The following is a 24,377-nucleotide window of genomic DNA, read 5'->3' as shown; positions in this document are numbered from 1 at the left end:
GTTGTTGGCAGATAGGATGTTCCAAGCTTCTTGGAAAATGATTTTGAATTATAAACTCTGGCCATGCACTGACATTGCTGTAAGATTTAATGTTTGTTTAATTCATGTCATGTTTAAAAATGCCATAAGGTCTTTTTGTGAGGCCCTGTATGTTAGTAATGAAGATTGGAATACATTTTCTTCCTTTTTGTACTTTTATGTTAAAATTATTATCCTACTCAAATGCATGTGACATACAATAAAATATAATTACACTGAAAGTAATCCAAAAGTAATTGGATTAGATTACTCCAAAAAAGATTGTATTTTGTCATGTAATCAGTACCTGATTACAATTCACAAGTAATCTGCCAGCACTGTATTTATACACATTTATACACACTATATATATTTATACATATTGATTTAAATATATTCTTTTTATTTGTATTATATGTAGTATATTAGGATAAGTAGAATTATTTTTATTTAATGTACTCTGTAAGTCAGTCACATTTATATATGACACATTTAAAAACAAAAACTGTTGACCAAACTGCTGTAAAATAAGACTTTTAATAAGTGTATTAAAATAAAACTTTGTGCTCTACAAAGTTGTCAAGTAGGCTGGCACTGCTCAACACACTCAGAGGTATAGAAACATATTTTTAATGTTTCCAGGACTAAAAAAAATGCCAGGATAGTGGGTGCTCATTACCATAAACCTTGACAATATCAAAAGAAAGTTTCAGTACATTTTTGAAGAGCAGCAGAACACATTTACTCCTCAAGCCACTAGAAAAATAATTGTAGAAAAAAAAAAAAAAAACATACAGAAATTCATATTAGCAAATCTGCAATTTCCATTCTTCTTCCATTAAAAATTCATATAAAAGGCACTTTTGTTTTATAGTGGTCCAGCAATAATTCCAAAAGAACATTTTGCATACTGCTCACATTATACACAGTGCTCATATATTCATCATTTAAATTACATTGTGATATGGATGATCTTAATAGACAGACTAGTTTGCATTGGTTATCAGATGTGAAGGGAGCGTTTTATAAAAATGAAAAAATAACCATGTATCAAGAATGTGTGCAAAGTTATTTGACAATGTTACAAAACACATGCAGAAAAATGAAAAGAGCACCAACAATGTAATTGAGTAAATAAATATTTCCCATTAGAAAAATAAAAGCATTTATTAAAAAAGGCATTCATTAAAAAAAAAAAAACAATTGTCTTGCAATTCTTTCTCCCATTACAGTTAACCACTAACTTTATTTCCAGTGATTTGAGAAGATTAAACTCCATTTTAAAGAGTTCCATGGTGCCATTATTTACACCAACTCGCCATTCAGAGGCAAACTAACTGCTGGAAAACATGCAGTCCATTATAAGTCCACCAGCATTTTGGCACATATGGCAAAAGACAAGGCAAGCTAAGATGGTCATCTAGCGTATTTTTGGCGATAACAAAACTTCACTATCTTGCGGTGCAGACATGCTCATTACAGTCACTGTCACCACAGCTCACATTTTCGTTTGGCATTCATAGGTGAGTTTGCATTGCAGCCAAAGTGCTTCGAGAAATCATGAGAGTTGGAGATGGTGCCAATAACCCGGAAACGTGACGGACTGTGTGGGTCAGTGATAACGCCCTCATGTGAGCTTTCAGGTGTCCGAACTGAACACCATACCTGCAGAGATAGGAACCAATTGCAAACGTCATATGTTAGACCATAACAGGATAAAAGTAGATAACTATAATTTTTAAGAAAGCATGTTGTGGGTAGTTGCAGGGCCATTTCTATGCAGTTGCTAAGGTGTTTTGTTTTTAATAATTGATACAATCTTAAAAGTAATAGTAATGTCTATAGGGAATCTACATTCTCTAGTTTCCTGTGTCTAAAAATAAATAATAAGATAGATATTGCTCGTGTAGAGTAAAGGGCTGTTTAGACCACATTATACATACACATTCTTGCACTAACAAAACTAGACGGAGCACAACGAATAACAGAATGCATGTATATAACCGGACCGCAAAGTTCTTTTTATTTCACAAGTTTAACCCTTGTGTGACTAATAATTATACCAAATGAACATTTTCAAGGACTCGTAACACCATTCCTAAGTTTTACTGTGGTGATCACTGATTGAAATTTAGGGAGGCACAAACCTGAGCAAATCCCACAAAAAACAGCTGATGGTTAGTCATGCCAAGAGCAGGCAGAGTGGCTTCCTCACCATTCTTCTTGATCCAGTTGACATAGGCCTGCAAAGCAAGCAGGACAACATCAGACCACTAAAAGTTTTGATGGCTTGACAGAACCAAGATACTGTTATTCTGCAAACTTTGTTTAGGGTTTTTTCAAAATCCCTAAACAAAGACCAACATTTCTGAATGTAATGCAGCTCTTAAAGGGATAGTTCACCCAAAAATGTAAATTATCCTCTCATCATTTACTCACCCTCATACCATCCAAGATGTGTATGACTTTCCTTCATCTGCAGAACACAAAAGATTTTTAGAAGACTATTTTAGCTCTGTAGGTCCATGCAATGCAAGCGAATGGTGATCAGGTCTTTGAAGCTCCAAAAAGCACAAAAAGGCAGCATAAAAGTAATCCATAACACTATAGTGGTTTAATCCATATCTTCTGAAGTGATTCAATAGGGTTTGGATGATAACAGACCAAAAGGTAACTCATTATTTCACTTTACATCTTAACATTGAAATCTCTAGACAAGATCATGGTTTCAAGCTCTATTGCACTTTCTAGTGCTTGATGATTGTGCTAATATATATATATATATATATATATATATATATATATATATATATATACATATATATACATATATACACATACACACACACACACACACACAGCGTCCAAATGTTTGGAATAACATAAAGATTTTGCTGTTTTGGAAGGAAATCGGTACAATAATTAAAAGAAATGGCATTCAACTGATCACAAAATGTAGTCAGGACATTGCTGATGTAAAATCAGCACCATCTCTATTTGAAAAAATTAATTTTTGATCAAATCTAGACAGCAGCCATCACTTCAGATCATCTGGGACGCATCTTAATTCTAGGTGTAAACAGGGAAATAGTGAAAATATTGTTATATGAGTCATATAGATTACTTTTATGCTGCCTTTATGTGCTTTTTGGAGCTTTGACGTTTTGGTCACCATTTGCTTGCATTGTATGGACCTAAATAGCTGAAATATTCAGCTAAAACTCTTCATTTGTGTTCTACAGAAGAAAGAAAGTCATACACATCTGGGATGGCACAAGGGCAAATAATTGATGAGAGAATATTTGGGTGAACTATTCCTTTAAGATGCATCCTCCAAACTTGGCACAGACCTTCAGACTGTTCTAAAATAGTGTGCCATGTCTTTTCTAACTAATCAGACTTACAGTTTTTGCACAGCGAATTATCAAAAATCGTATATTTTTTATGGAATAGTAATTTATGATTCGTCATTTAAAATGCTCTGCCAGTGTTGCGATATTTAACACATATACCCGACTGTTAAGCTTCAGAGTTTCTCGTACCGCTTCCACCATAAAAGCTTGTCCGTTGGTTTGCATGACTCAAAAAAGAACCAAATACAAATAGAGTAAAATTCAATAACAATACAAATATTACAAACTACACAAGGTTTTGCTTTCAAAAACACAGGTGGCATTTTATCTTCTTCTCCCATCTATCACCTTGATGACACACAGCCACAGCATCTCCCAGTGGACTCAATTGTAACTGCGAGATTTGTTGAGAGATTCAGAGGGAAAATGCAGTATCAGAGCTGCCCACGGCATACAAATACACAAAGAACACTACATTTGCGATATTCAAGTAGTGTTCTGAATAGTCGACTAGCTGGTACAGAACAAGCGCTAGATAAGTTCAGTACCGCCGCTCCCTATAAGCAGACTATGCAGTCTGCGTACGGCACCCACTCCCTAGGGGGGGCACCATCTTACCCTAGGAGGGCACCAGAAAGTCCACCGGCTGCATTTACTTACAATTTATACGTTATTCAAAGACCCCGAAAGAAGTTGCAGTACACAGATTATTGTTTCGTGCTCATATCACGCTAACCCCGTCCACCTAGAACTCTGCGCAGGGCAACAATTTGGCCTGGATAATTTATTACTCATGCACATACCTAGTTTTAAACTCCAACTGTCACATGTTTAAATCTCTTTTGTAAGTTGCTTTGGATAAAAGCATCTTACAAATGAATTAATGTAAATGTAAACAAACCCAAAAAAGGCTTTGATCTGCTCTCTCTCTCTCTCTCTCTCTCTCTCTCTCTCTCTCTCTCTCTCCTCTCTCTCTCTCTATCAAAGCTATGTAAAGCCAACATCAAAGTTTTACCCATCTAGTTTTACAGGCCACACTGCACACGGAGCACGAATAAAAAGTGTCAACAGTTATTTTCCTCCCATCAGAGAGGTTAACACAGGATCTCCTCAGACCATATGCTTTGCGCATCTGCTCTGTAACCTATGACTTTTCAGCCAATGGAAAGAATGTGCGAGAGTGGCTGGAGGTACACGGTTACACTGCAAGGCTTTTCAACGAGGTGGGATCACGGCGGCCCCAAAGCCTCCAACGAGAGAAACATGTAGATTGTAATGCCTTTCGCATCACATTCTCGTACGTCATACGCCATAGCGTGTCTTTGTTATGGAAAGTCACCATTGGCTCCTCGTCCTTTTTTAAATCACTGATGAACAAAACAATTCTGTTGATTCAATTAGAATGATTTAAATTCTGGTGGTCTTGTTTCATTACAAACCTTATAAGCTGCTCTTAGGCCTCCGTTGTCTGCAATATTTTCTCCCAAAGTGTGTCTCCCATTGAGAGGTTCTTTATTGATACTGTAGTTGCTGTACTGCTCCACCATGCACTGTGTCTGATGTTTAAAAGCTTCCACCGAAGAATTCTTCCACCATGAACGCAAATTCCCATCCTTATCATACTCTCTTCCTGTGGGTCAAATATACCACATTGTTTTATAACAGACATTATACTCAATGGACATAAAGACATAATCATGTACTTGTGGCTCAAGTAGGTATGTTTTGACACACTGATGTTTCAAAATTGATGTGATTAGTTGAGACTCATGCTAGCATATTAATTATTAATTAAAGCATTCACAATTACCATAGCAACCACACAGGTATATAGTTTCCCTGTGGTTTTGCACAACCCATAATTTAAAACAACCATCTAATGTGCAGGTTTTTGAACTTTACAGACTCGAGATTTCAAAATAGACCTTGACTAAGAGTAATACAGCAAACAAAATGACTGTGTATTGATAATGACAATCATCATTGAAAATAATGGGTATACTGTAATAGTATAAAGAATAGTAAAAGTAAAACATACGGATATGTTACGGTAATGAGAATTAGGAGGTAAAATATGATTGTGTCCTCAAAATAATGTCACAATGCAAAAAACATTTATGGTACTAATTGTAGGCTTCACTTTCTTTGTGGAAAATATAAATGTATTTATTGTATTGATTTGAGGTTAAATATGACCAGGACATTTTCTTTGACAGGTATCGTGAGAATCACACAACACCTTTTCATTCATTGTAGTATGAAGAGTTTGTTCTTTACCTTGGTCGTCAAAAGCATGGGTGAGCTCATGCCCCATAACCACACCAATGCCACCAAAATTCATAGCTCTAGAAAACAACCGAGAAACAACTTGATAATGCAAGTGCATATGTACTGACTACAAGACCAGGTAGAAAAGCGAGTCTCCCTTAGTGCTCAAGGAGGTGACGTTTTGTTAGTGGAATACTCTTACTTTGGCCAAGCATGGCTATAAAAGGGAGCCTGGAGTATGCCAGCTGGAAGTACCATCTCATTCTTTGTAGGGTTGTAGTAGGCATTAACTGTAGGTGGGGTCATACTCCATCTGCGCATAGAGAGAAAAGCATTACTGTAATGCAATATACAATGTGAAAATACTTTACAATAATTTATATATACTGTATATATATATATATATATATACATACACACACATACATATATACATATACACACACAAACACACACACAGTACACACACCTATATAACATTATTATTATTATATAATACCCCAATTCCAAAAAAGTTGGGACAGTATGAAAAATGCAAAAAGGAGTGATTTGTAAATTATATTCAGCCTTTGCTATATTGAAAGCACTAAAACTACACATTATATGTCGTTTAATCTTGTGAGTTTAATTATATATTTTTATTTGTTCAAAATGTACAATAATTTCAAATCATATGATTGCAATACGCTCCAAAGAAAAAGTTGGGACAGTAGAGTTTTTACCACTGTGAAACATCAACATTTCTTCTAATAACACTTATTAAGCATTTGGGCACTGAAGACACAAGTTTGTAAGTTTAGAAAGTGGAATTTCCCCCCATTCATCCATTATGTAGGTCTTTAGCTGCACAATTGTACGAGGTCTTCATTGCCGTATGGTGTGCTTCATAATGTGCCACACATTCTCAATTGGAGACAGATCAGAACTGCAGGCAGGCCAATCTAGCACCCACACTCTCTGCTCACACAGCCATGCTCTTGTAATCTGGGCAGTATGTGGTTTGAAGTAGTCCTGCTGGAAAATGCAGGGATGTCCCTGGAAAGTCGGTGCTGGATGGCAGTATTTGTTGCTCCAACATTTGTACATATCTGTCTCCATTAATGGTGTTCTCACAGATGTGCGAGTTACCCATGCCATGGGCACTGACACACCCCTGGCCCACACAGACACTGCCTTTTGGACCTAACGCTAATAACAGCTTGGATGGTCCTTTTCCTCTTTGGCCCAGAGAATACGAAGACTGTGTATTGAAATGTGGACTTGTTGGACAAAAATACACGATTCCACTGCTCTACTTTCCATCTAAATGAGACCAAGACCAGAGAATCGACAGTGCTTCTGGACACTGTTGATGTATGGCTTCTGCTTTGCATAGCAAAGTCTTAACTTGCATCTGAGGATGCAACAGCGAGTGGTGTTTACTTATGTAATCCCAAGCTCATGTTCATGATATCCATTACAGATGAATGATGTTTTTAAAGACAGAGACATCTGCGGGATCAGAGACCACGAGCATTCAGAAATAGTTTTCGTCTTGCCCTTTACACACCAAGATTTGATCAGATTCCTTGAATCTTTTAGCTATATTGTGCACTGTAGAGGGTGAAATGATCAAAATCCCTCTAATTTGTCTTTGGGGAACATTGCTCTCAAAGTGCTGGATTATTTGCTGAAGCACCTCTTGGCAAATTGACAAGTCTTTAGTTGACCTTGCTCTTGGAGGCTGTTTTGGAGGCTCCTTAAACAGTATACAGTACTATGACACAATTGCCTCACCTGTTTAACATCTCCTGTTTCACATCGCCTTGCTATTTCTATTAGTCTTAAATTGCCCCTGTCTCAAAGTTTTTGTAATATATATATATATATATATATATATATATTATTATTATTTTTTTTAAATACCTGATAATGGCTGTGCTAATAATTGCAATAAATATGTGTGCAGGAGTGCCATCTCTTTGTGTTCGAGTGGGGCTGATACTTACTGATCTCTGTTGGGTGCCTTTCTCAGCTGGTCTGCAGTCACTCGTGCAGAAAAGTTGTAATAATTCATAACGTTTTGAAAGTAAAGATCTGAAACGACATCAAACTGATACGCAGTTTGGGAGAGGGGTTGCCAGATATTAGTTGAGACACTCAAAGTGATGTGTGATACTACATTACTTCAAAGATTTTCTAAAAAACAAAACCAGGCATAAATTAATAGAAGTGAATACATACGTCATTAAACACCTTGTCCAGCTCTTTGGGGTTCATAATGAACTTTGGATATCCAATCATGTTGTATATTCCATCTGCCTATAAAACAAAACAAAAACAAATACAAATGAATATATAAAAAAATAAATATTAGGGTGGCATTTAAAGACTGCAGTATAAATTGTGACACCAGATGGCAGTAAAGAGGCTCAACAAGCCCTATTACATTTGCACAGGGTTTATACTCTTAAATTAGAACCATGCAACCATAGTCAAAAGACTAGTTTCTATGTTTCTATGATATTCTTGGATGCTTTGAACATATTAATACTATACTTAATAATATATTTAAAAATAAAAAATCTGTACTTTTGCCAGCTGGTTTATAATAAGCTTTTGCATTTGAAAAGCAAGTTGGCATACATGCTTATCTCAGCAATGGAGCCACTAAACAATGTCAGTACAAAAAGGAAACATTCAACTGGGTATTGAGTTCAGCAAGATCCATTCATATGGGTACCAGAAGTGGAGGACATCATTACTCCATCTAAAGCTGTTGGTTCTCACCTTTTCTTTGGCGGCCTTTTTAGTCTCAGGATCCATCCAGCCAACGGTCTTCAGGCTGTCTTCAAAGGCCCATTTGATCTCGGAGACCATATCTTCAACCTGACAGACACATCAGGAAAGAACATAGTTCATAGGCCTGGAGGAAGGAGATTGGGCGGGCGTGCAAAACATCACAAAATACTCACAAAAGCCTTGCTGTCCTCGGAAAAAGTAGCTTTGACAAAGAGCGCTCCGAGGGCAAAGCCCAGAGCACTGTCTGTGTCGCTCACGCAAAGTTTCCAGCGTGGCGTACAGCTCTGGAAAACACAAAGGTGACACGTTTACAAGTAGAGTCCTCACTTACACCCTAGTCATCTCAATGTGACATCACACAAACAAGTTTTGTTAGGATATGAAACTCATATGTGACATAAGGAGGTAAACATCGCAACATCACATGTAAGGTTGGGAGACTTTCTAACAAATGAAAGTGTTACAGAATAGTGCCAGTTCAGTCAAAACGATGTCATCATTTTCAAACGCATCTGACTTGTGTTGAACACAAAGGGTTAATTTTTAAAAGAACATTCTGGCCACTCCTTTCCATATAATAAAGGTGATTGAGGACTGGAGCCATCGAGCTTTAAAATGACAAGAAAGCACCATAAAAGTGGTCCATATGACTTTTGCACTATATATGTGGCTCAGAGCGGATCGGTCGCTAATTGCAGGGTAGGCGGTTCGATTCCCGGGCCCACGTGACTCCACATGCCGAAGTGTCCTTGGCCAAGACACTGAACCCCAAGTTGCTCCCAATGGCAGGCTAGCGCCTTGCATGGCAGCTCTGCCGCCATTGGTGTATGAGTGTGAGTGTGAATGTGAATGTGTGTGTGATTGAGTTAATGGGACACAGTGTAAAGCGCTTTGGTTACTTCTAAGGTTAAAAAAAGGTGCTATATAAGTGCAGACCATTTACCATATCCAATTCTTCTGAAATCATACAATAGCTTTGTGTGCGGAATAGACTGAAATTTAAGTCTTGGTCTGCAGTGAGATGTTAACTGCTGTGACCATATCATTGATTCATTGAGAGAACCGCATCAGTTCAGAATGGTTTTATGGTTTATGGTTCTTACTCACAAGAACAATTCATTCATGAATCAGACTGTAAAGGGATTAAAGGGAAAGGAGGAGGCAAGAACCAGCTTGATAATATAAATAATATTTTTTATATAAAACTTAACCAAAAGGCAAGCACACACAGGTGTCGGGCAGCTGCCCGTAAATCTCTCTCTCTGTCACGCTGCCGCCTCGGTTGGCCCTTATCCCTATCGGAGGCTTAATTAGCCTGATTGTGTAGCATAACAACCCGCCCTCCACCCTGCAACATAGACATTGCTACTTCTCTTATGACCTCTCATGAATTCAATTTTGGTCTCACATACAGTGCTTTTGGATCTTTTTTAAAATGTGAAAGCTTCAGTTCTCATTCATTGTAATTAAATGGAAATATGTGATCTACAGAACATCCCTTTCTGTGTTCAATGGTATAATGAAAGTCATAAGGGTTTGGAGCTACATGAGGGTGAGTAAATGATGACAGGGTTTCATTTAGGGTGAACTATGCCTTTAATAAGCTGCACAGAAGGTTTGTTTAAAAAAAAGCTCTGTTTCACTTTATCAGTGAAAGGAGACACTTCATTGTTCTCTTAGAGAATAACGCCCTGTCATTCCACATCTTGTCGCTCAGTCAACTTCCCATCTTTCTTTAGTCAAAACTGAAGTTCCTGAGATAGTAGGAATCACAATGGAAGACTATGAGTCTATGAGAGGGCATATTGCAGACAAAATGTCCAAGGAAATGAGGAGACGTTCATGTACAAATAAAAGCTAGAGGCAGAATTCTCTCATCATTTACTCACCCCTCATGTCATCCCTGATGTTTATGACTTTCTTTCTTCAGCAGAACACAAATTAAGATTTTTAGAAGAATATCTCAGCTCTGTAGGTCCATATAATGCAAGTGAATTGTGACCAGAACTTTGAAGCTTCAAAAAGCACATAAAAGTAAACCATAATACTCCAGTGGTTTAATCCAAGTCTTCTAAAATGATCTAATCGATTTTGGGAGAGAACAGAGCCATTGTTTATCTTGCCATTGTAGTCTGTAGGCACAATCATGATTTCAAGCTTTAATACACTTCCTAAAAATCAGTTGTGTTCTGTACAGGAAAGAAAGTCATGCATATCAGGGATGGCATGAATTTAAGTAAATAATAAGAGACATCTGACATTTGACCCTTACAAATAATTAGATTTCATTTCTATCTATTATATAATAATATCCATTATATTTAGTGTATGACAACATAAATTCAACATGGCAACAAAAGTCTGGAATATTTACAATTTATTCTATTATAATGATGTGTTACAGTCTCAAAATACATTACAGTATACGAAAAATATAAATACGTTTTCCCTTTGTGATTAAAAACTTGATTCAAACCAAGTCAAAATGTGCTTCTGCCTTGAAGGTGACCATTCTTAGACTCTCTTTCTCCCTATCTCTTATTGTAACCCATCACATATATAAACATATCACCCAAGGCTCAGTCTTTCGTTTGTCATTTCAGACTGACCCCAGCGGGAAGTGAGGTCAGGGCAACAGGATCTCCTCCTGATAAGGGGCTGAACAACTCTCAACACTGATACCAGTTAATCTAATGGACGTCAAAGAGGGAGAGAGAGGAAGAAAGACGTTCATCACTTCCCTCCTTTTACTGCCTCTCTCACTGACATGGCTAGTTTAATCTATTATACTAATTTAATCTGTTTTAATATGAAATTATTACAACCCTGCAAATTTCAGGACCTGTCATGAAAGGAAGGATCCTCGTGGGCTAAGCCCCGGATGTCACTAAAGTCTAGCGACGTCACGGGTGACCACGTTTTTTCAAATTTGGCATGTTGCAATCGCTCACGTGACAAGCGAAAACCAATTACGTCAAACTTGGAGAGACACATTAAAACCCATGAATTTTTAAACGAAACAAGCACAAATGCGATTATGAGATGTCTGGCATAAAATACTTACATTTTGGTCCATTCTTCACACAAATCAGGCCTGAAATATTTATACCACAACAGTTACATGGACAACTTCTGTTACTTAAAGGGTTATTTCACCCAAAAATTCAAATCCTTTCATGAATTACTTACCTTTAAGCTATCCCAGATGTGTATATCTTGACTTCTTCAGCAGAACTGAAGTGAAGTGAACATTTTTACAAGCACATTTCAGCTCTGTTTGTGCATACAATGCAAGTGAATGGGTGCCATCGGTCTGCTGGCTGTTTGATGGCCCAAAAGTCAAATTTAGGCAGCATAAAAGTAACCACATGACTCCAGTCGATCATTTAATGTCCTCTGAAGCAAACAAATTGTGTAAGAAACAAAGCGATAATTAAAATATTTTTTACTTCAAATAGTTGCTTCTGCTCAGCACTGGATTGTTGTTTGAACTGACGGTCGTTCCTCTGTTGTAAACAAAGTGCGTCCTTCCGATTTCTCGCATGAACGTGCAACCTGTTCATTTGCTTCAGAAGACATTGATCGACTGGAGTCATGTGGATTACTTTTATGCTGCCTAAATATGACTTTTGGACCATCAAATAGCCAGCAGACTGATGGCACCCATTCACTTGCATTGTATGGACAAACTGAGCTGAAATGTACTTATAGAGATCTTCACTTTGGTTCTGCTGAAGAAGGAAAGTCATACACATCTGGTAGAGCTTAAAGGTAAGTAAATCATGAGAGAACTTTAATTTTTGGGTGAACTAAACCTTTAATTGTATAAATCACCCTCCACTTTTGTTAAATGGAAAAGAGCAGTCATTCTCGGACAGTCTACCTGACATCTTTTGTGAAATAAAATAATAAAGGCTCAGAATGACATGAGTTTGAGTTAACAATGGGAAATCTTAGCTATACCAAAATGATTGCCTGTGTGATAGATGATTGCAGCTGTAGGAACAGAAATGACTGAGCATGAGAGAGAGAGAAAGAAAAATAAAATGCTTCAGAGCTTTGGGCAGACATATGGCAGCTTTGTTATTTGTTTCTCACCTTCTTGGTGCCGTACATGACTTCAAAGAAGCGCTGCTCTGCATCTTGGAACCTCTGGTCAAGGATGGACACCATTTTCCGCACCACTTTCATGATCATGTAGTTATTCAAGATGCTGGGGGAGATAAATTATCGAAAGATAAATAGATACCTTTTTCTACAGGATATTTGAGGATACAGTCATGTTATTTTAGTTGGAATTACAAAACTAATGACAGGTTTCTCGTTATTTCTGCAATTCCGCTAACGGTGCAGAAAATACACTTCAGCTTTAATTAATTAATTTCTTGGTTGTATTGTGACTAGCTAGTGTTAGTTACCTCTTGTTGGTGTTGCTGATGAGCTCCGAGACTTTCTGTAGGTATTCTTTAGCGTACACGACCACAGGTTCAGAATAATTCAGGGCAACAGGTGCAAACACTGCAGTGAGGAAAGGCATCCAATCTACTGCAGGAGCCAAAGTCTACAACACACACACACACACACACACACACACACACACACACACACACACGGATTTGAAATGTGAAATCATTTCACTGGATCTTTTTAAAATCAGTGTTGGATAATCACTATGTATGAGAACATCACATTTCATGGAAGACATTTATATCCAACAATCCTTTAAGAGTATAATAACTGAACAGTGCTCACAGCTAACTCTTTGGCCTGGATCTTGTGGTAAATTTGCTCCTCGTCTCGTCTCTCCTCTTGAGGGACCGTGATGTTTGCCATGGCCGTTTCAAAGTCTAATATCTCCAGCATAATCTTCTGAGAGGTGTTCTCTGAGCCACCCAAAAGGACCCCGAGCTCCACCAAGAAGTTCAGATATGCATTTAAATACTGCAAATACAAGAGAACATAAATAGAAAAAGTGCACGACAAAAATACAAACTGCAAATGTAATTCTCCATTCTGCATCTCAGTGTTTATATTATTTAGCAATATCATTAATATTATAAAAAAATACATAAATATAGAATGTGTTATTGATTTGATTGATCTGTTATTAATTGAGATGTGATGGGAAGAGAGTAGGACAAAGTTATATATTGTGAAGAAAGGACAATTATAAGTGAGACGTACACATACTGTATCATAAAAAAAAAATACAAGATTGGTCGTGATCAGTTATTAACTCATATTATATTAAAATATGAATTTAGTTATTTTAGTATACATTGATTTATTCATATTGAATATAAAAGTTGGAATTTCAGTTTGATAGGTTTAAAAGTGACGTGTGTAATTTTGAAACACTAGCACAATCAAACGAAATTGCAAATATTAACATAGTTCATTTCAAACAGTGAGTTTTTGGGACGGGACTAACAAAAAAGACAGCATCGCCTTCAGTAACAGGCTGGTCGGGCCTATTTGTTTTTGAGGAAATAAACCTACAAATGACTTATTTAGTGTTTTAAAATTCAGGGTTCAATGCAAGTTAAGCTCAAATATACCACAAATGTGGCATAATGTTGATTAGCACAAAAATGTATTTCATCTTATCCCTACTTTTCTTTAAAAAAAAAAAGTTAGAGTGAGGCACATACAATGGTGAGTAAATGGGGCCAATTTACAAAACAGTAAATGCTAAAACACTCACTGTTTCAGGGGCCTGGGTAGCTCAGCGAGTATCGATGATGTCTACCACCCCTGGAGTCGCGAGATCGAATTGACTCCAGCCAGGTCTCCAAAGCAACCAAATTGGCCCGGTTGCTAGGGAGGGTAGAGCCACGTGGGGTGATCTCCTCGTGGTCGCGATTAGTGATTCTCGCTCTCAATGGGGTGCGTTCTAAGTTGTGCGTGGATCGCGGAGAGTAGCATGAGCCTCCACATGCTGCGAGTCTCCGCGGTGTCATGCACAGCGAGCCACGTGATAAGATGGAGAGACTGTCTCAGAAGCGGAGGCAACTGAGACTTGTCCTCCACCACCCGGATTGAGGTGAGTAACCACGCCACAATGAGGACCTATTAAGTAGTGGGAATTGGGCATTCCAAATTGGGAGAAAAGGAAAAACTAAAATAAAAAAAAATACTCACGGTTTCAAAAGTATAGCCACAAGACATAAACAATATGTATGCTAATATGATTTTAGTGTGATAAAATTGCTTTCTAACCCATTCTGTGTAAAGTTCAATCCGATTTTACAACTTTGTTGCCATGACGACATATGATCTCGCAAAAACTACAATTTAAACAACTTTACAAAAACTCACAATTGTAAGTGCCTCACTTTAACCTTGATTTTTGTTTTAGTTTTTTTTTAAATAAAGAGGGAACGAGTCAAACTTGTATTGAACCCGGAATATTCCTTTAACTCCATCTAAAGCTGGGATTGGTGAAAGTGTTTTAACATCAAAATTATACACTTCTGCTTTACCAAACCAAATCAAAATCTTCCCAAGTACCCCCTGGAACCTGCTGAATCGTAACCTTGGTTTGAAATCACAGTTGCACCCAACAGCAGAAGATCTTTACAAAAGCTCTTAATTTTAGGCAGTTTCCCAAATTCACGAAGAACATGGTCTCTTTATTTACCTTTTCATTGGCTGTCTTATTGAGATAGTATTCCCTAGATGGAAGTCCCAACCCGGATTGATCCACCTGCGGAGAACCAAGAACCAGCAAATTAACCATACTGTACTTTAATTCTCACTCAAGAAGCTAAATCACAGTGACATGCATCGTGATATAAAGCCTGTTGTGATCCTTCCCGCAGCCACTATAAAACAAAATACAATATCTAAAGAAAGTCATCTCAGTACAGTGTACCCTAGACTCTATGTTATGACAATACATCTTTCCCATTTCTGGACAAAGAATTATAATTGCTTCCACCTGGATGATGTTGCTGTTGGAGCTTTTTGAGTCTGTGCTCACAAAAACAGTGAAGAAAGGGGAGGTGTGGTAGTTGGCCGAAACAGTCCGTAAAACCTCTTGGAAGTTATCTTTCTCCCATGGGCCGTTCAAACCCCAACCTCCTGTCTATAAATACAATGATCCATTATTAAGAATTATTCCCCATAATAAAAGTAAATGCAGGTTTCCATTGCAGTTGATATATTTACAACAGATTTCTTTTGATTAAATATGGTTAAATAGGGTGACTTGGTTTGAGTGTGTATTTGAGGTCACCTGATTGATGAGTTCTTGTAGAGGTTTCGCTCCAAGAGCTTCAATTCCGGTCTCATTCATACAGGCTTGGTAATACCACTGGGCTTTTTGCTCTGATTTGCTCAGGCTCTTCATGCTGGTGTTCTCTGAATTCAACAATTGACAAAAATAAATAACTAAATAAACACACACACACACACACACACACACACACACACACACACACATCGAGAACTCAGGAACATGACACCCAATGAAATCAAAATTGGAGTTTTGTGGCTTTAAGTCCATGTATGTTTGATTGGAGTCCATCTATATTCTAGTGTACTCATAAAAGTTCAAATTTAAAGTATTTCTCTTCTAAGAAAATGGACCAAAAAGCATTGATGACTCATCTTGCACTCACGGGCTTATCAAAAATGTTGTCCATCCCCCTAGTACCACCTACTTCTGGATAAAGGAGCAAACAGCACATCATGGCTCACGGCTATTTGCTAATTCTTTTTTTTATTAGCCCTTTGATATATCCCCACCAAATTTTGTGTTAAAATTTTGTGGGGGCATTGCCACCCAGATTGTCCTTGTGCCCCACAGAAACTTCTGAGACCCCCAGCCTTGTCAGATGGAGAAACGACAAAGCCATCTCTACCCTGATTGGACGCCAAAACAAGAGAACCTGTTGCCCAACCCAAAGGACATTTTCTTTTGGAATAATTTGCACAATAAGACCAGGAACATATTGTATAGTAAGTAAAAAGGGTCAAAATTTGACTAGAACCAGCAAGCAGCATACAGTTTTCAAATGTTGTGATGACCTCCCTGGACATTGTGTTTCTTACCCAGTAAGTTCTTCATTACTGCCATGTTGTGCTCCCACAGGTTGCTGAAGGGACCCCAGCGGGACTTGCCCTCCGGTAATGGGTTCTTCCTTATCCAGCCACCACATGCAAAGTTGTAGAAATCCTGGCAAGGGTCTACCGATCGATCGAGGGCACCCATGACTGCACTTGCCACACTTACACATGGCTCTGACAGACACATTCCTGGGTGAGCTTTTAAAAACATACAATGAACATCATTAATATAGGCTAACATAGGCTACCACAGTACATGTAAAAAAAACAACAACAAAAAAACATAGCACTTATTGGTGCTTTGTGTTAGTGGTGTCTTTGTCTAATTGTATATGTTAACCCTTAAATCACTGTTCTGGTCATTTCTGACCCAAATCATTTTAGTTTTTAATAAAACTTGCTTAATCTGAGCGGTACAAGGCATGTGGACTTTTCCTAAACTTGCTGCCTGAACACACACACACACACACACACAAAACAAATTGGACTAGATTCAATGAGTCTAGGTGGTTTTATCAAATAGTCCTCCGTCTCTATTGTTCAGGTCAAATTTGACCTGCCATAAGAAATGAATTTTCACAGATCTGTTACGATGCGTTTACGCCTTCTTTAACAACGTAAATGTAGCAAACTTTTTTGGGGTTTCCAATTTTTTTTAACATTTTGTGTAAATTTATAACATTGAACATTGTATTCTATTACCCTGGAATACGTTTAAAAAAAAATCGGTTACCATAGCTGCGATGAGGCTATTTACACAGCTGGCCTGTTTCTCTCTTACTGCTGTTATTCAGTGCTCTATACTTTTATCATCTTATTGCAAAGCTGTGAAAGTATAATTGTTGTTTTTTTGTTTTTTTTTTGCTGTTGGAACAAACATTACATTAGCTGTAGTCCCCCATTCACTCCCATGGCGACTTCCGCTTCGTGAACGTTTGAAAAGTCATAGTGTATTCAATGCAAAAATTGTGGGAATATCTAGAAATTAAGTTTGTTACAACATTGGCTTATAGAGATCAGCCAATGCATGGAGCAATGAAGCCATCTACTGGCCATAGTTGTTATTTCAAGTAATTGTTATTTTTATTCCAGCGGATGTCACCAGAGACCCGAATAAATGACTTTATTTTTATGTTTTGACAATCCTTTAATTGACTGAAAAGGAAGATTTTTATTCAAATGAGGACAACTTAAAATGTGCTTATTTTATATGAACATGAATGGAGTAATTAAGAGGTAAAGTTTAAAAAAAAAGAAAAATCCCATAAAATCCCAAACTGTAGTGTTTTTACTTAATGAAGCTAGTTTTATTAAATTTCTTTAAAAACATAATGGGGGTTTCACACTTGATGGGAAAGAAGGAAAGGGGTTCTCTAGTGATAAGTGTACAGGGATAAGAAAATGTTCAAAATTATTCATAGGCATGCTTTGTGTTCATTTAAAAACCATTTTGAGGCTGGGCATGAGTCCACTGTCTGAGGTTATCCAAGTACAAGGTTTGATATTGGAAATAATTGGAGTGAAAGGGCACCATTTATATTTGGCACAGAAAGAGAAGGAGAGAGCAAGCTGCCACAATAGATTACATAGTAGATTTCATAGTAAACCCTTCTAAGAAAAACATTTGGCCCAAAAGATGCATCCCCTGCTCCTAATCTGGAGCGATAATGCCATGACACTGAAGGCCTGAGGGAGACTGAGGAAACAGGAGGTAAACAGTCTGAAACAAAATCGTTGTTCTTTCATACAGCCATTTGTCATGGTTGAGCAACAGTGAACGGTTGAATAGCAGGAAGTGTCATTCTTTATCAAGCTTTATAATAACACTGAAATGACATTCTGACCTGTAAAAACAAAAGTGAGCTGCATATGGTTCTTATACGAGACCCAGAACATCATCGATCTTAGTTCAGACAAAAAAAATATCTACTCGGATAAAAAATTCCCTTGAGCCAACTTTGATTTGACACAGTATTTAAATATATGACAGATCATTATAAAATAATAAAACATCTCATAACAAATGCAGGGCCGTGCAGAAAACATATGCAGATATAACATTCTTTTCCAAGAAGGTTGGTTGTCTTAACATAAAACATATAGTACACACACACACACACACACACACACACACACACACACACACAAAAGTTTAGATTTTGCTTTCATTGAAAATGAAATTTTTGAATAAAAAAAAAAAAAATCAGAACTTAAACTACTTCAAAAAGATCTCATCTAAAATTCCTAAACGTGCAGCAATGACAGCTTTGCAGATCCTTGACATTCTAGCTGTCAGTTTGTCCAGATACTCATGTGACATTTCACCCCACACTTCCTGTAGCACTTGACATAGATGTGACTGTCTTGTTGGGCACTTCTCACGCACCTTACAGTCTAGCTGTAATGGGGTTAAGATCCATAACACTCTTTTCCAATTATCTGTTGTCCAATATCTGTTTTCTGTTTCTTTGCCCACTCAAACCCTTTCTTTTTGCTTCTCGGTTTCAAAAGTTTATTTTTCTTTGCAATTCTTCCTATAAGGCCTCCAGAGTCTTTTCTTTACTGTTGTACATGAAACTGGTGTTGAGCAGGTAGAATTCAATGAAGCTGTCAGCTGAGGACATTTGAGGCATCTATTTCTCAAACTAGAGACTCTGATGTACTTATCCTCTTGTTTAGTTGTACATCTGACCTTCCACATCTCTTTCTGTCCTTGTTAGAGCCAGATGTCCTTTGTCTTTGAAGAATGTAGTGTACGCCTTTGTATGAAACCTTCAGTTTTTTTGGCAATTTCAACCATTGTATAGCCTTCATTCTTCAAAACAATGATTGACTGATGAGTTTCTAGATAAAGCTGTTTCTTTTTTGCCATTTTTGATCTAATATTGACCATAAACATGCCAGTCTATTGCATAATGTGGCAACTCAAAAACAAACACAGGGACAATGTTAAGCTTCATTTAATGAACCAAATAGCTTTCAACTGTATTTGATATAATGGTAGTGATTTTTCTAGCAATTTAGCATGATTACTCAAGGATAAGGAGTTAGAGTGATGGCTGCTGGAAATGGGGCCTGTCTACATTTGATCAAAAATTACTTTTTTCAAATAGTGATGTGCTGTTTTTTACATCAGTAATGTCCTGACGATATTTTGTGATCAGTTGAATGCCACTTTGGTGAATTAAAGTACCAATTTCCTTCTGAAACAGCAAAATCTGTACATTATCTGTTCACTGAAAGCATTGCGTCACTTACATTCTTTATAGCGCAGACTCAACGTCACAATGCAGATGAAGAGGGCCAAGGACAGAGCACACACTATGAACACTAGCTTTCTCTCGGCTTGACTCTTCTCCACCCAGCACCGGGGACCCAGACCTCGCTGCAGTCCTACCTGATTGATAGAACAGTTTTTAGAAAGCAAGGGTTAGAACTGATATAACTGCAAACAAGCACTGTTAGATTGATGGACCAAATGGCCCTGGCTGTAACCTATTTCAAAGGAATGATGTACTGATGAGTGATGAGTGGCTTGCGTTTATTTTGTGTGGCTTAACGAAAGTGATACCTTGCTCTTCCAACGATTTAATTTGGTTCACACTGCATGGGCAAATTACTTTTGATCAACACGCTTTCAAAACCTCCCCAGAAATTACATTTAACAACAGTTTTAAACATTTAAAAGGACCAAATATCTTTGTTTTGGACTGTGATATTAACCTTAAACACTGAATTGAACATGAGGGTGAGAAATGCATCAAAGCACAACAGAAGATCAAAGTTCCACATAAAATTAGATGCTAGTGAAGCGTGCAATCTTGTAAATGTTAAATCTGAAGTATGCAGACACAACAATAAATAAGTAATTTGTTGGTTAATTTTCTTAAAAATGGCAAACACTGTTTTTTTGGCGCTATACAAATTCCTGTTTGTGTTGAGCGGCCCATCCAGCATAACAACATCACTGACTTAACCAATGGCGGGACTTTGGGGCGGGAGTATCTGCTGTTTTGACCAAAGGAAGACAGGGGAAGTGTTTGGGAAATCTGTTCATCATGGGGACGAACGGTTCTGCACGACGATTAATGGTTCCAGGATTTCTCAAAACGGACAGCTAATGGTACTCAGGAAAGTGATGCTAATGCTGATTATAACTATGCAAACAAGCCTGGATGAGTACAGAATGGCACGGGTCAGCAACGTGGAATTCCGCTTTGCAATTCTATAAACTTCCATGACAGGAATTACGTTGGTTGCGCATTAACATAAGTTCATCCCCCTATAACCGTATTCCTACCTCAGAAAGGACGGTTTAGACAACTTTACAGCTCAAACAATTAACAGATGTTTAACTTAATAATTCATAAAAGTGCTTAAACAAAAACAAGAGCTTTAAACTTCTGCTTTTAACCATTCACAAATAAAAGGGCAACATTTGAGCTTGAACATTTTCCTCTGGATATTGTTCTGATCAAATTAGCTTGTAGATTTTCACAGATCAGCTCTAATTGGCAAGAGAGGTGCAAGGGAAACAAATCAGATTAAGTTCCAAAACTCTTTAGCGTTCAAGTAACATTTAGTGTCCAGCTGCCCAGCTGTGCAATAATCAGCTTAGTTTCTACGCATATGGGGTAAATCTGGGTTTATGTGCGGTGTGCCGTAAGTGAGTCCTAATACTGAGCTAAAAAATTTGTTTATAGTTCTGAGTTGCAGGTCACTCGAGGGTTACAGAGAGCAGAGGGGAGAAAGTAAAAACAAATACAGGGAGATTTTCAAAATGGTTTCAATAAAAGCATCAAGAACATCTAATACCCCTGTTTAGCCAGAGAAAATATTTTAGGAATGGTTAGAGGATAATGAAGCTCTGGTTCTCAGTAGCAGAAATCAAAAAGGATGGACACCATGTTGGAATGAGAAGAAGCAGTTCAAACTGACTTGGCAGATGCTGCTGTAAAAATGTTAGGGGTTGTACTCACTTGCCTTCAAAAAGGAATAGGAACAGCAATACAACTTCTTTTTCAAATGGTACAAAGGACCTATAGATTTTAATTATTTGAGATGTACGTTCAAAGAGGATATATCAAAGATCAATGTTTTTTTAATTGCCCCAAAATAATTGGTTATTCAGATTTTTAAATAGCCTCCAGTTTGTCACCACCTGCCTAATATTGTGTAGGTCCCATCGTGCCACCAAAACAGTGCCAACCCGCATCTCAGAATAGCATTCTGAGATGATATTCTTCTCACCACAATTGTACAGAGCGGTTATCTGAGTTACCCTAGACTTTGGCAGTTAGCTTGAACCATTCTGGCCATTCTCTGTTGACCTCTCTCATCAACAAGGCGTTTCTGTCCACAGAACAGTCACTCACTGGATGTTCCTTTGTTTTTTGCACCATTCTGAGTAAACTCTAGAGACCGTTGTGTGTGAAAATCCCAGGAGAGAGTTACAGAAATACTCAACCCAGCCTGACACCAACAATCATGCCACGGTCAAAATCACTGAGATCACATTTTTTCCCATTCTGATGGTTGACATGAACATTAACTACAGCTCCTGGCCCATATCTGCTTGATTTTATACATTAAACTGCTGCCACACGATTGGCTAATTCAGTACAGGTGTACCTAATAAAGAGGTCAGTGACTGTATATAACCAATTTGTCAGTTATTTTTATGCATAAGATGTCTACATTAAGATTAACTAATATTTAGCCTGTTTATATAGGCCTAGGTCATGCACAATGTCTTATTCCTAAATGTCCGTGCACATGTTTTACTTCTCAAAGACCTAACCTAACAAATTAAAACATCTGCAATGGACACATCTGGCTGCTGTAAGGCAAAACTATGAGACAAAATTTTGCTAGCATAAATGAATTAAAAAGAAGAAACTACATTTGTTCTCATCACATTACGTTTTACCTCATACACAGTGGATATATGAAAGGAAAAGCACGAGGAAGCAACTTGGGACAGTGTCCGTTTTTTAAAAGAATTTGGCTATTTCAAAGGCACACTGCTCGAAGGATTATCTTATTAACAAGTCTGGGATCTACTTGTTCAAGTTGCAGTGATATCTAATGTCATGTTTAAGAATTGATCTCTCACCTGCATGGAAGAGGGGTGGTAGATCCCATCAGAACCGGTGTCAAGCAGCTCCTCTTCATCCAAAGTGCCCCGTTTGGAAGGAGACATCTGAAACATCAGATGAAGAATAGATTCTCTCAGTGCTTCCATATCCAAATCAAACCTCAAGTGTTCACTAGCGTTTCAGGAATCATAGAAATGTTTGTCCTCTTTGGATCCACTGGGAGAAGATTGTGAAGATCCCCAAGAACAAGAGGAAGCTCTCGACTGGGTGTTCTCTGTGTGTGAAAGGGGTTTCCTCCTCATCCCCCACCTCCTGCTTTCACCTCCTTCAAAACCAAATTTCCAACCCCCAAAACATCAGCTACAATTAGGGGAAAAGCTCCAAAGCATTGTCAGCTCTGTATTCAAAACAAACAAATGTAGGGAGACGTAGAAGCTCTCTTCTCGGCTTTCCTAAGCGGAGACCTCCAAGTTAGGATTCCCAAACAAGGGATCCCTGGGAGTTTTCCTTTCTGCGATACTAGCGTCAGCAAAAAGGCAGGAACTTGTGAAAAACAGGAAGGAGAGAGGACTTGATCAACATACATGAGGGAGAGAGTGAGGGTGAGCTAGTATATGCTTGTAACAGACAGAGAGATATGTGCATTCCAGTGTGGTTTTATTTAGAGCTGGGAGGGAATTGTTAGAAGCGAGTCCCCGCCCTCTTATTCAAACCAATAGGACATTCCAGGCCAAGGGGCGGGGTTTCTCTACGAGGCCAATCCCACTGCATGTTCTACAGCTGCTTGGGATATAGTCATCTATTATGAGATCTCTTTGATGTCTAAGTTGTTTCTCCTAGACAGCACTGAAATACAAATTAAAACTTTTGCTTAAAGGAAAATTTCGGGTTCAATACAAGTCAAGCTCAATCGAAAGCACGTGTGGCGTAAGCACGTGTGGCATAATGTTGATTACCAAAATTATTATTTCAACTTACCATATAGAAAAAACAATTATTAATTAATCATTGTTAAAATTTACAGTCATTTTAGGGTTTTTGGCTTTACAGCGTTACATTGTCATTGCAATGAAGTTGTGAAATTGGATATAACTTTATACAGAAAAGGTTAGTGAGCTATTTTATTACATGGGTCCCGGAGTACTCAATTCAAATTGATTTGAATGGCCCCATCTAGTGGTCCGAGATTGCAAATGAAGCCTGGAATGGTTCGCTTGTTGTGAAAGTGCAATCTGACCTAACGGACTAACGAACCAAACAACATACAAAAATAATGAACATACTTGATAGATCTTTGGAGAAGACATCTGTCAGCATGTCACTGTAATTCATAATCAAAACGTGGATATAGTCTTTTTGGCGACTATATTAAACATCATTTCAGATTTGATATTGGAGCTGTTTTATAATTCATTTTTCAATGCAGAAAATGCAAAAGCAACTCTGACGGATAAAAATAATCATGACATAATTTTTCAATGCAAAGTCTGACTGGAACATGTATTCTGTACCAAGTGGTGATGTTTGCATAAACATGACATTAAAAATACTTGAACATTTTAAAGTTGATTTTTTTTTACAGCGACATAATTTTAAACCGGTATAACAATGGATGTACTAAATTCCAGACCGTTTTGAAATGTTTGCCTTGTGTAAGCAAACTGAACTAAGAAGAAAATGCAACTTGGTAACAATTTTACCCCTGTTTTGGAACAAATAAAATGAGCTAGAGGTCTGAAAACACCCCAAGTCATAACAGACTGCTCATCCGGGTATCGCGAGTCCTCTT

General features: G+C 37.7%; 1 protein-coding gene across 1 annotated transcript; it reads right to left on the bottom strand.

The window, feature by feature from the left end:
• Positions 1–327: 327 nt before the first annotated feature.
• On the bottom strand, positions 328–23,203 carry LOC127626161 (endothelin-converting enzyme 1-like). The gene is made up of 18 exons (XM_052101749.1): positions 22,606–23,203; positions 19,749–19,887; positions 16,476–16,688; positions 15,658–15,782; positions 15,361–15,507; positions 15,061–15,126; positions 13,173–13,361; positions 12,839–12,981; positions 12,519–12,633; positions 8,594–8,704; positions 8,409–8,507; positions 7,863–7,940; positions 7,628–7,731; positions 5,842–5,952; positions 5,649–5,716; positions 4,811–5,001; positions 2,166–2,261; positions 328–1,683 (listed from the first exon to the last, which is right to left on the bottom strand). The coding sequence occupies exons 1-18, from the start codon at positions 22,732–22,734 to the stop codon at positions 1,507–1,509; spliced, it is 2,301 nt and encodes a 766-aa protein (XP_051957709.1). The 5' UTR covers positions 22,735–23,203; the 3' UTR covers positions 328–1,506.
• Between the last annotated feature and the right edge of the window lie 1,174 nt (positions 23,204–24,377).

This window comes from Xyrauchen texanus, chromosome 32 (genome assembly GCF_025860055.1).
Source record: "Xyrauchen texanus isolate HMW12.3.18 chromosome 32, RBS_HiC_50CHRs, whole genome shotgun sequence".
Lineage (NCBI taxonomy): Eukaryota > Metazoa > Chordata > Actinopteri > Cypriniformes > Catostomidae > Xyrauchen > Xyrauchen texanus.
This window is presented reverse-complemented; position numbering and strand designations above follow the sequence as displayed.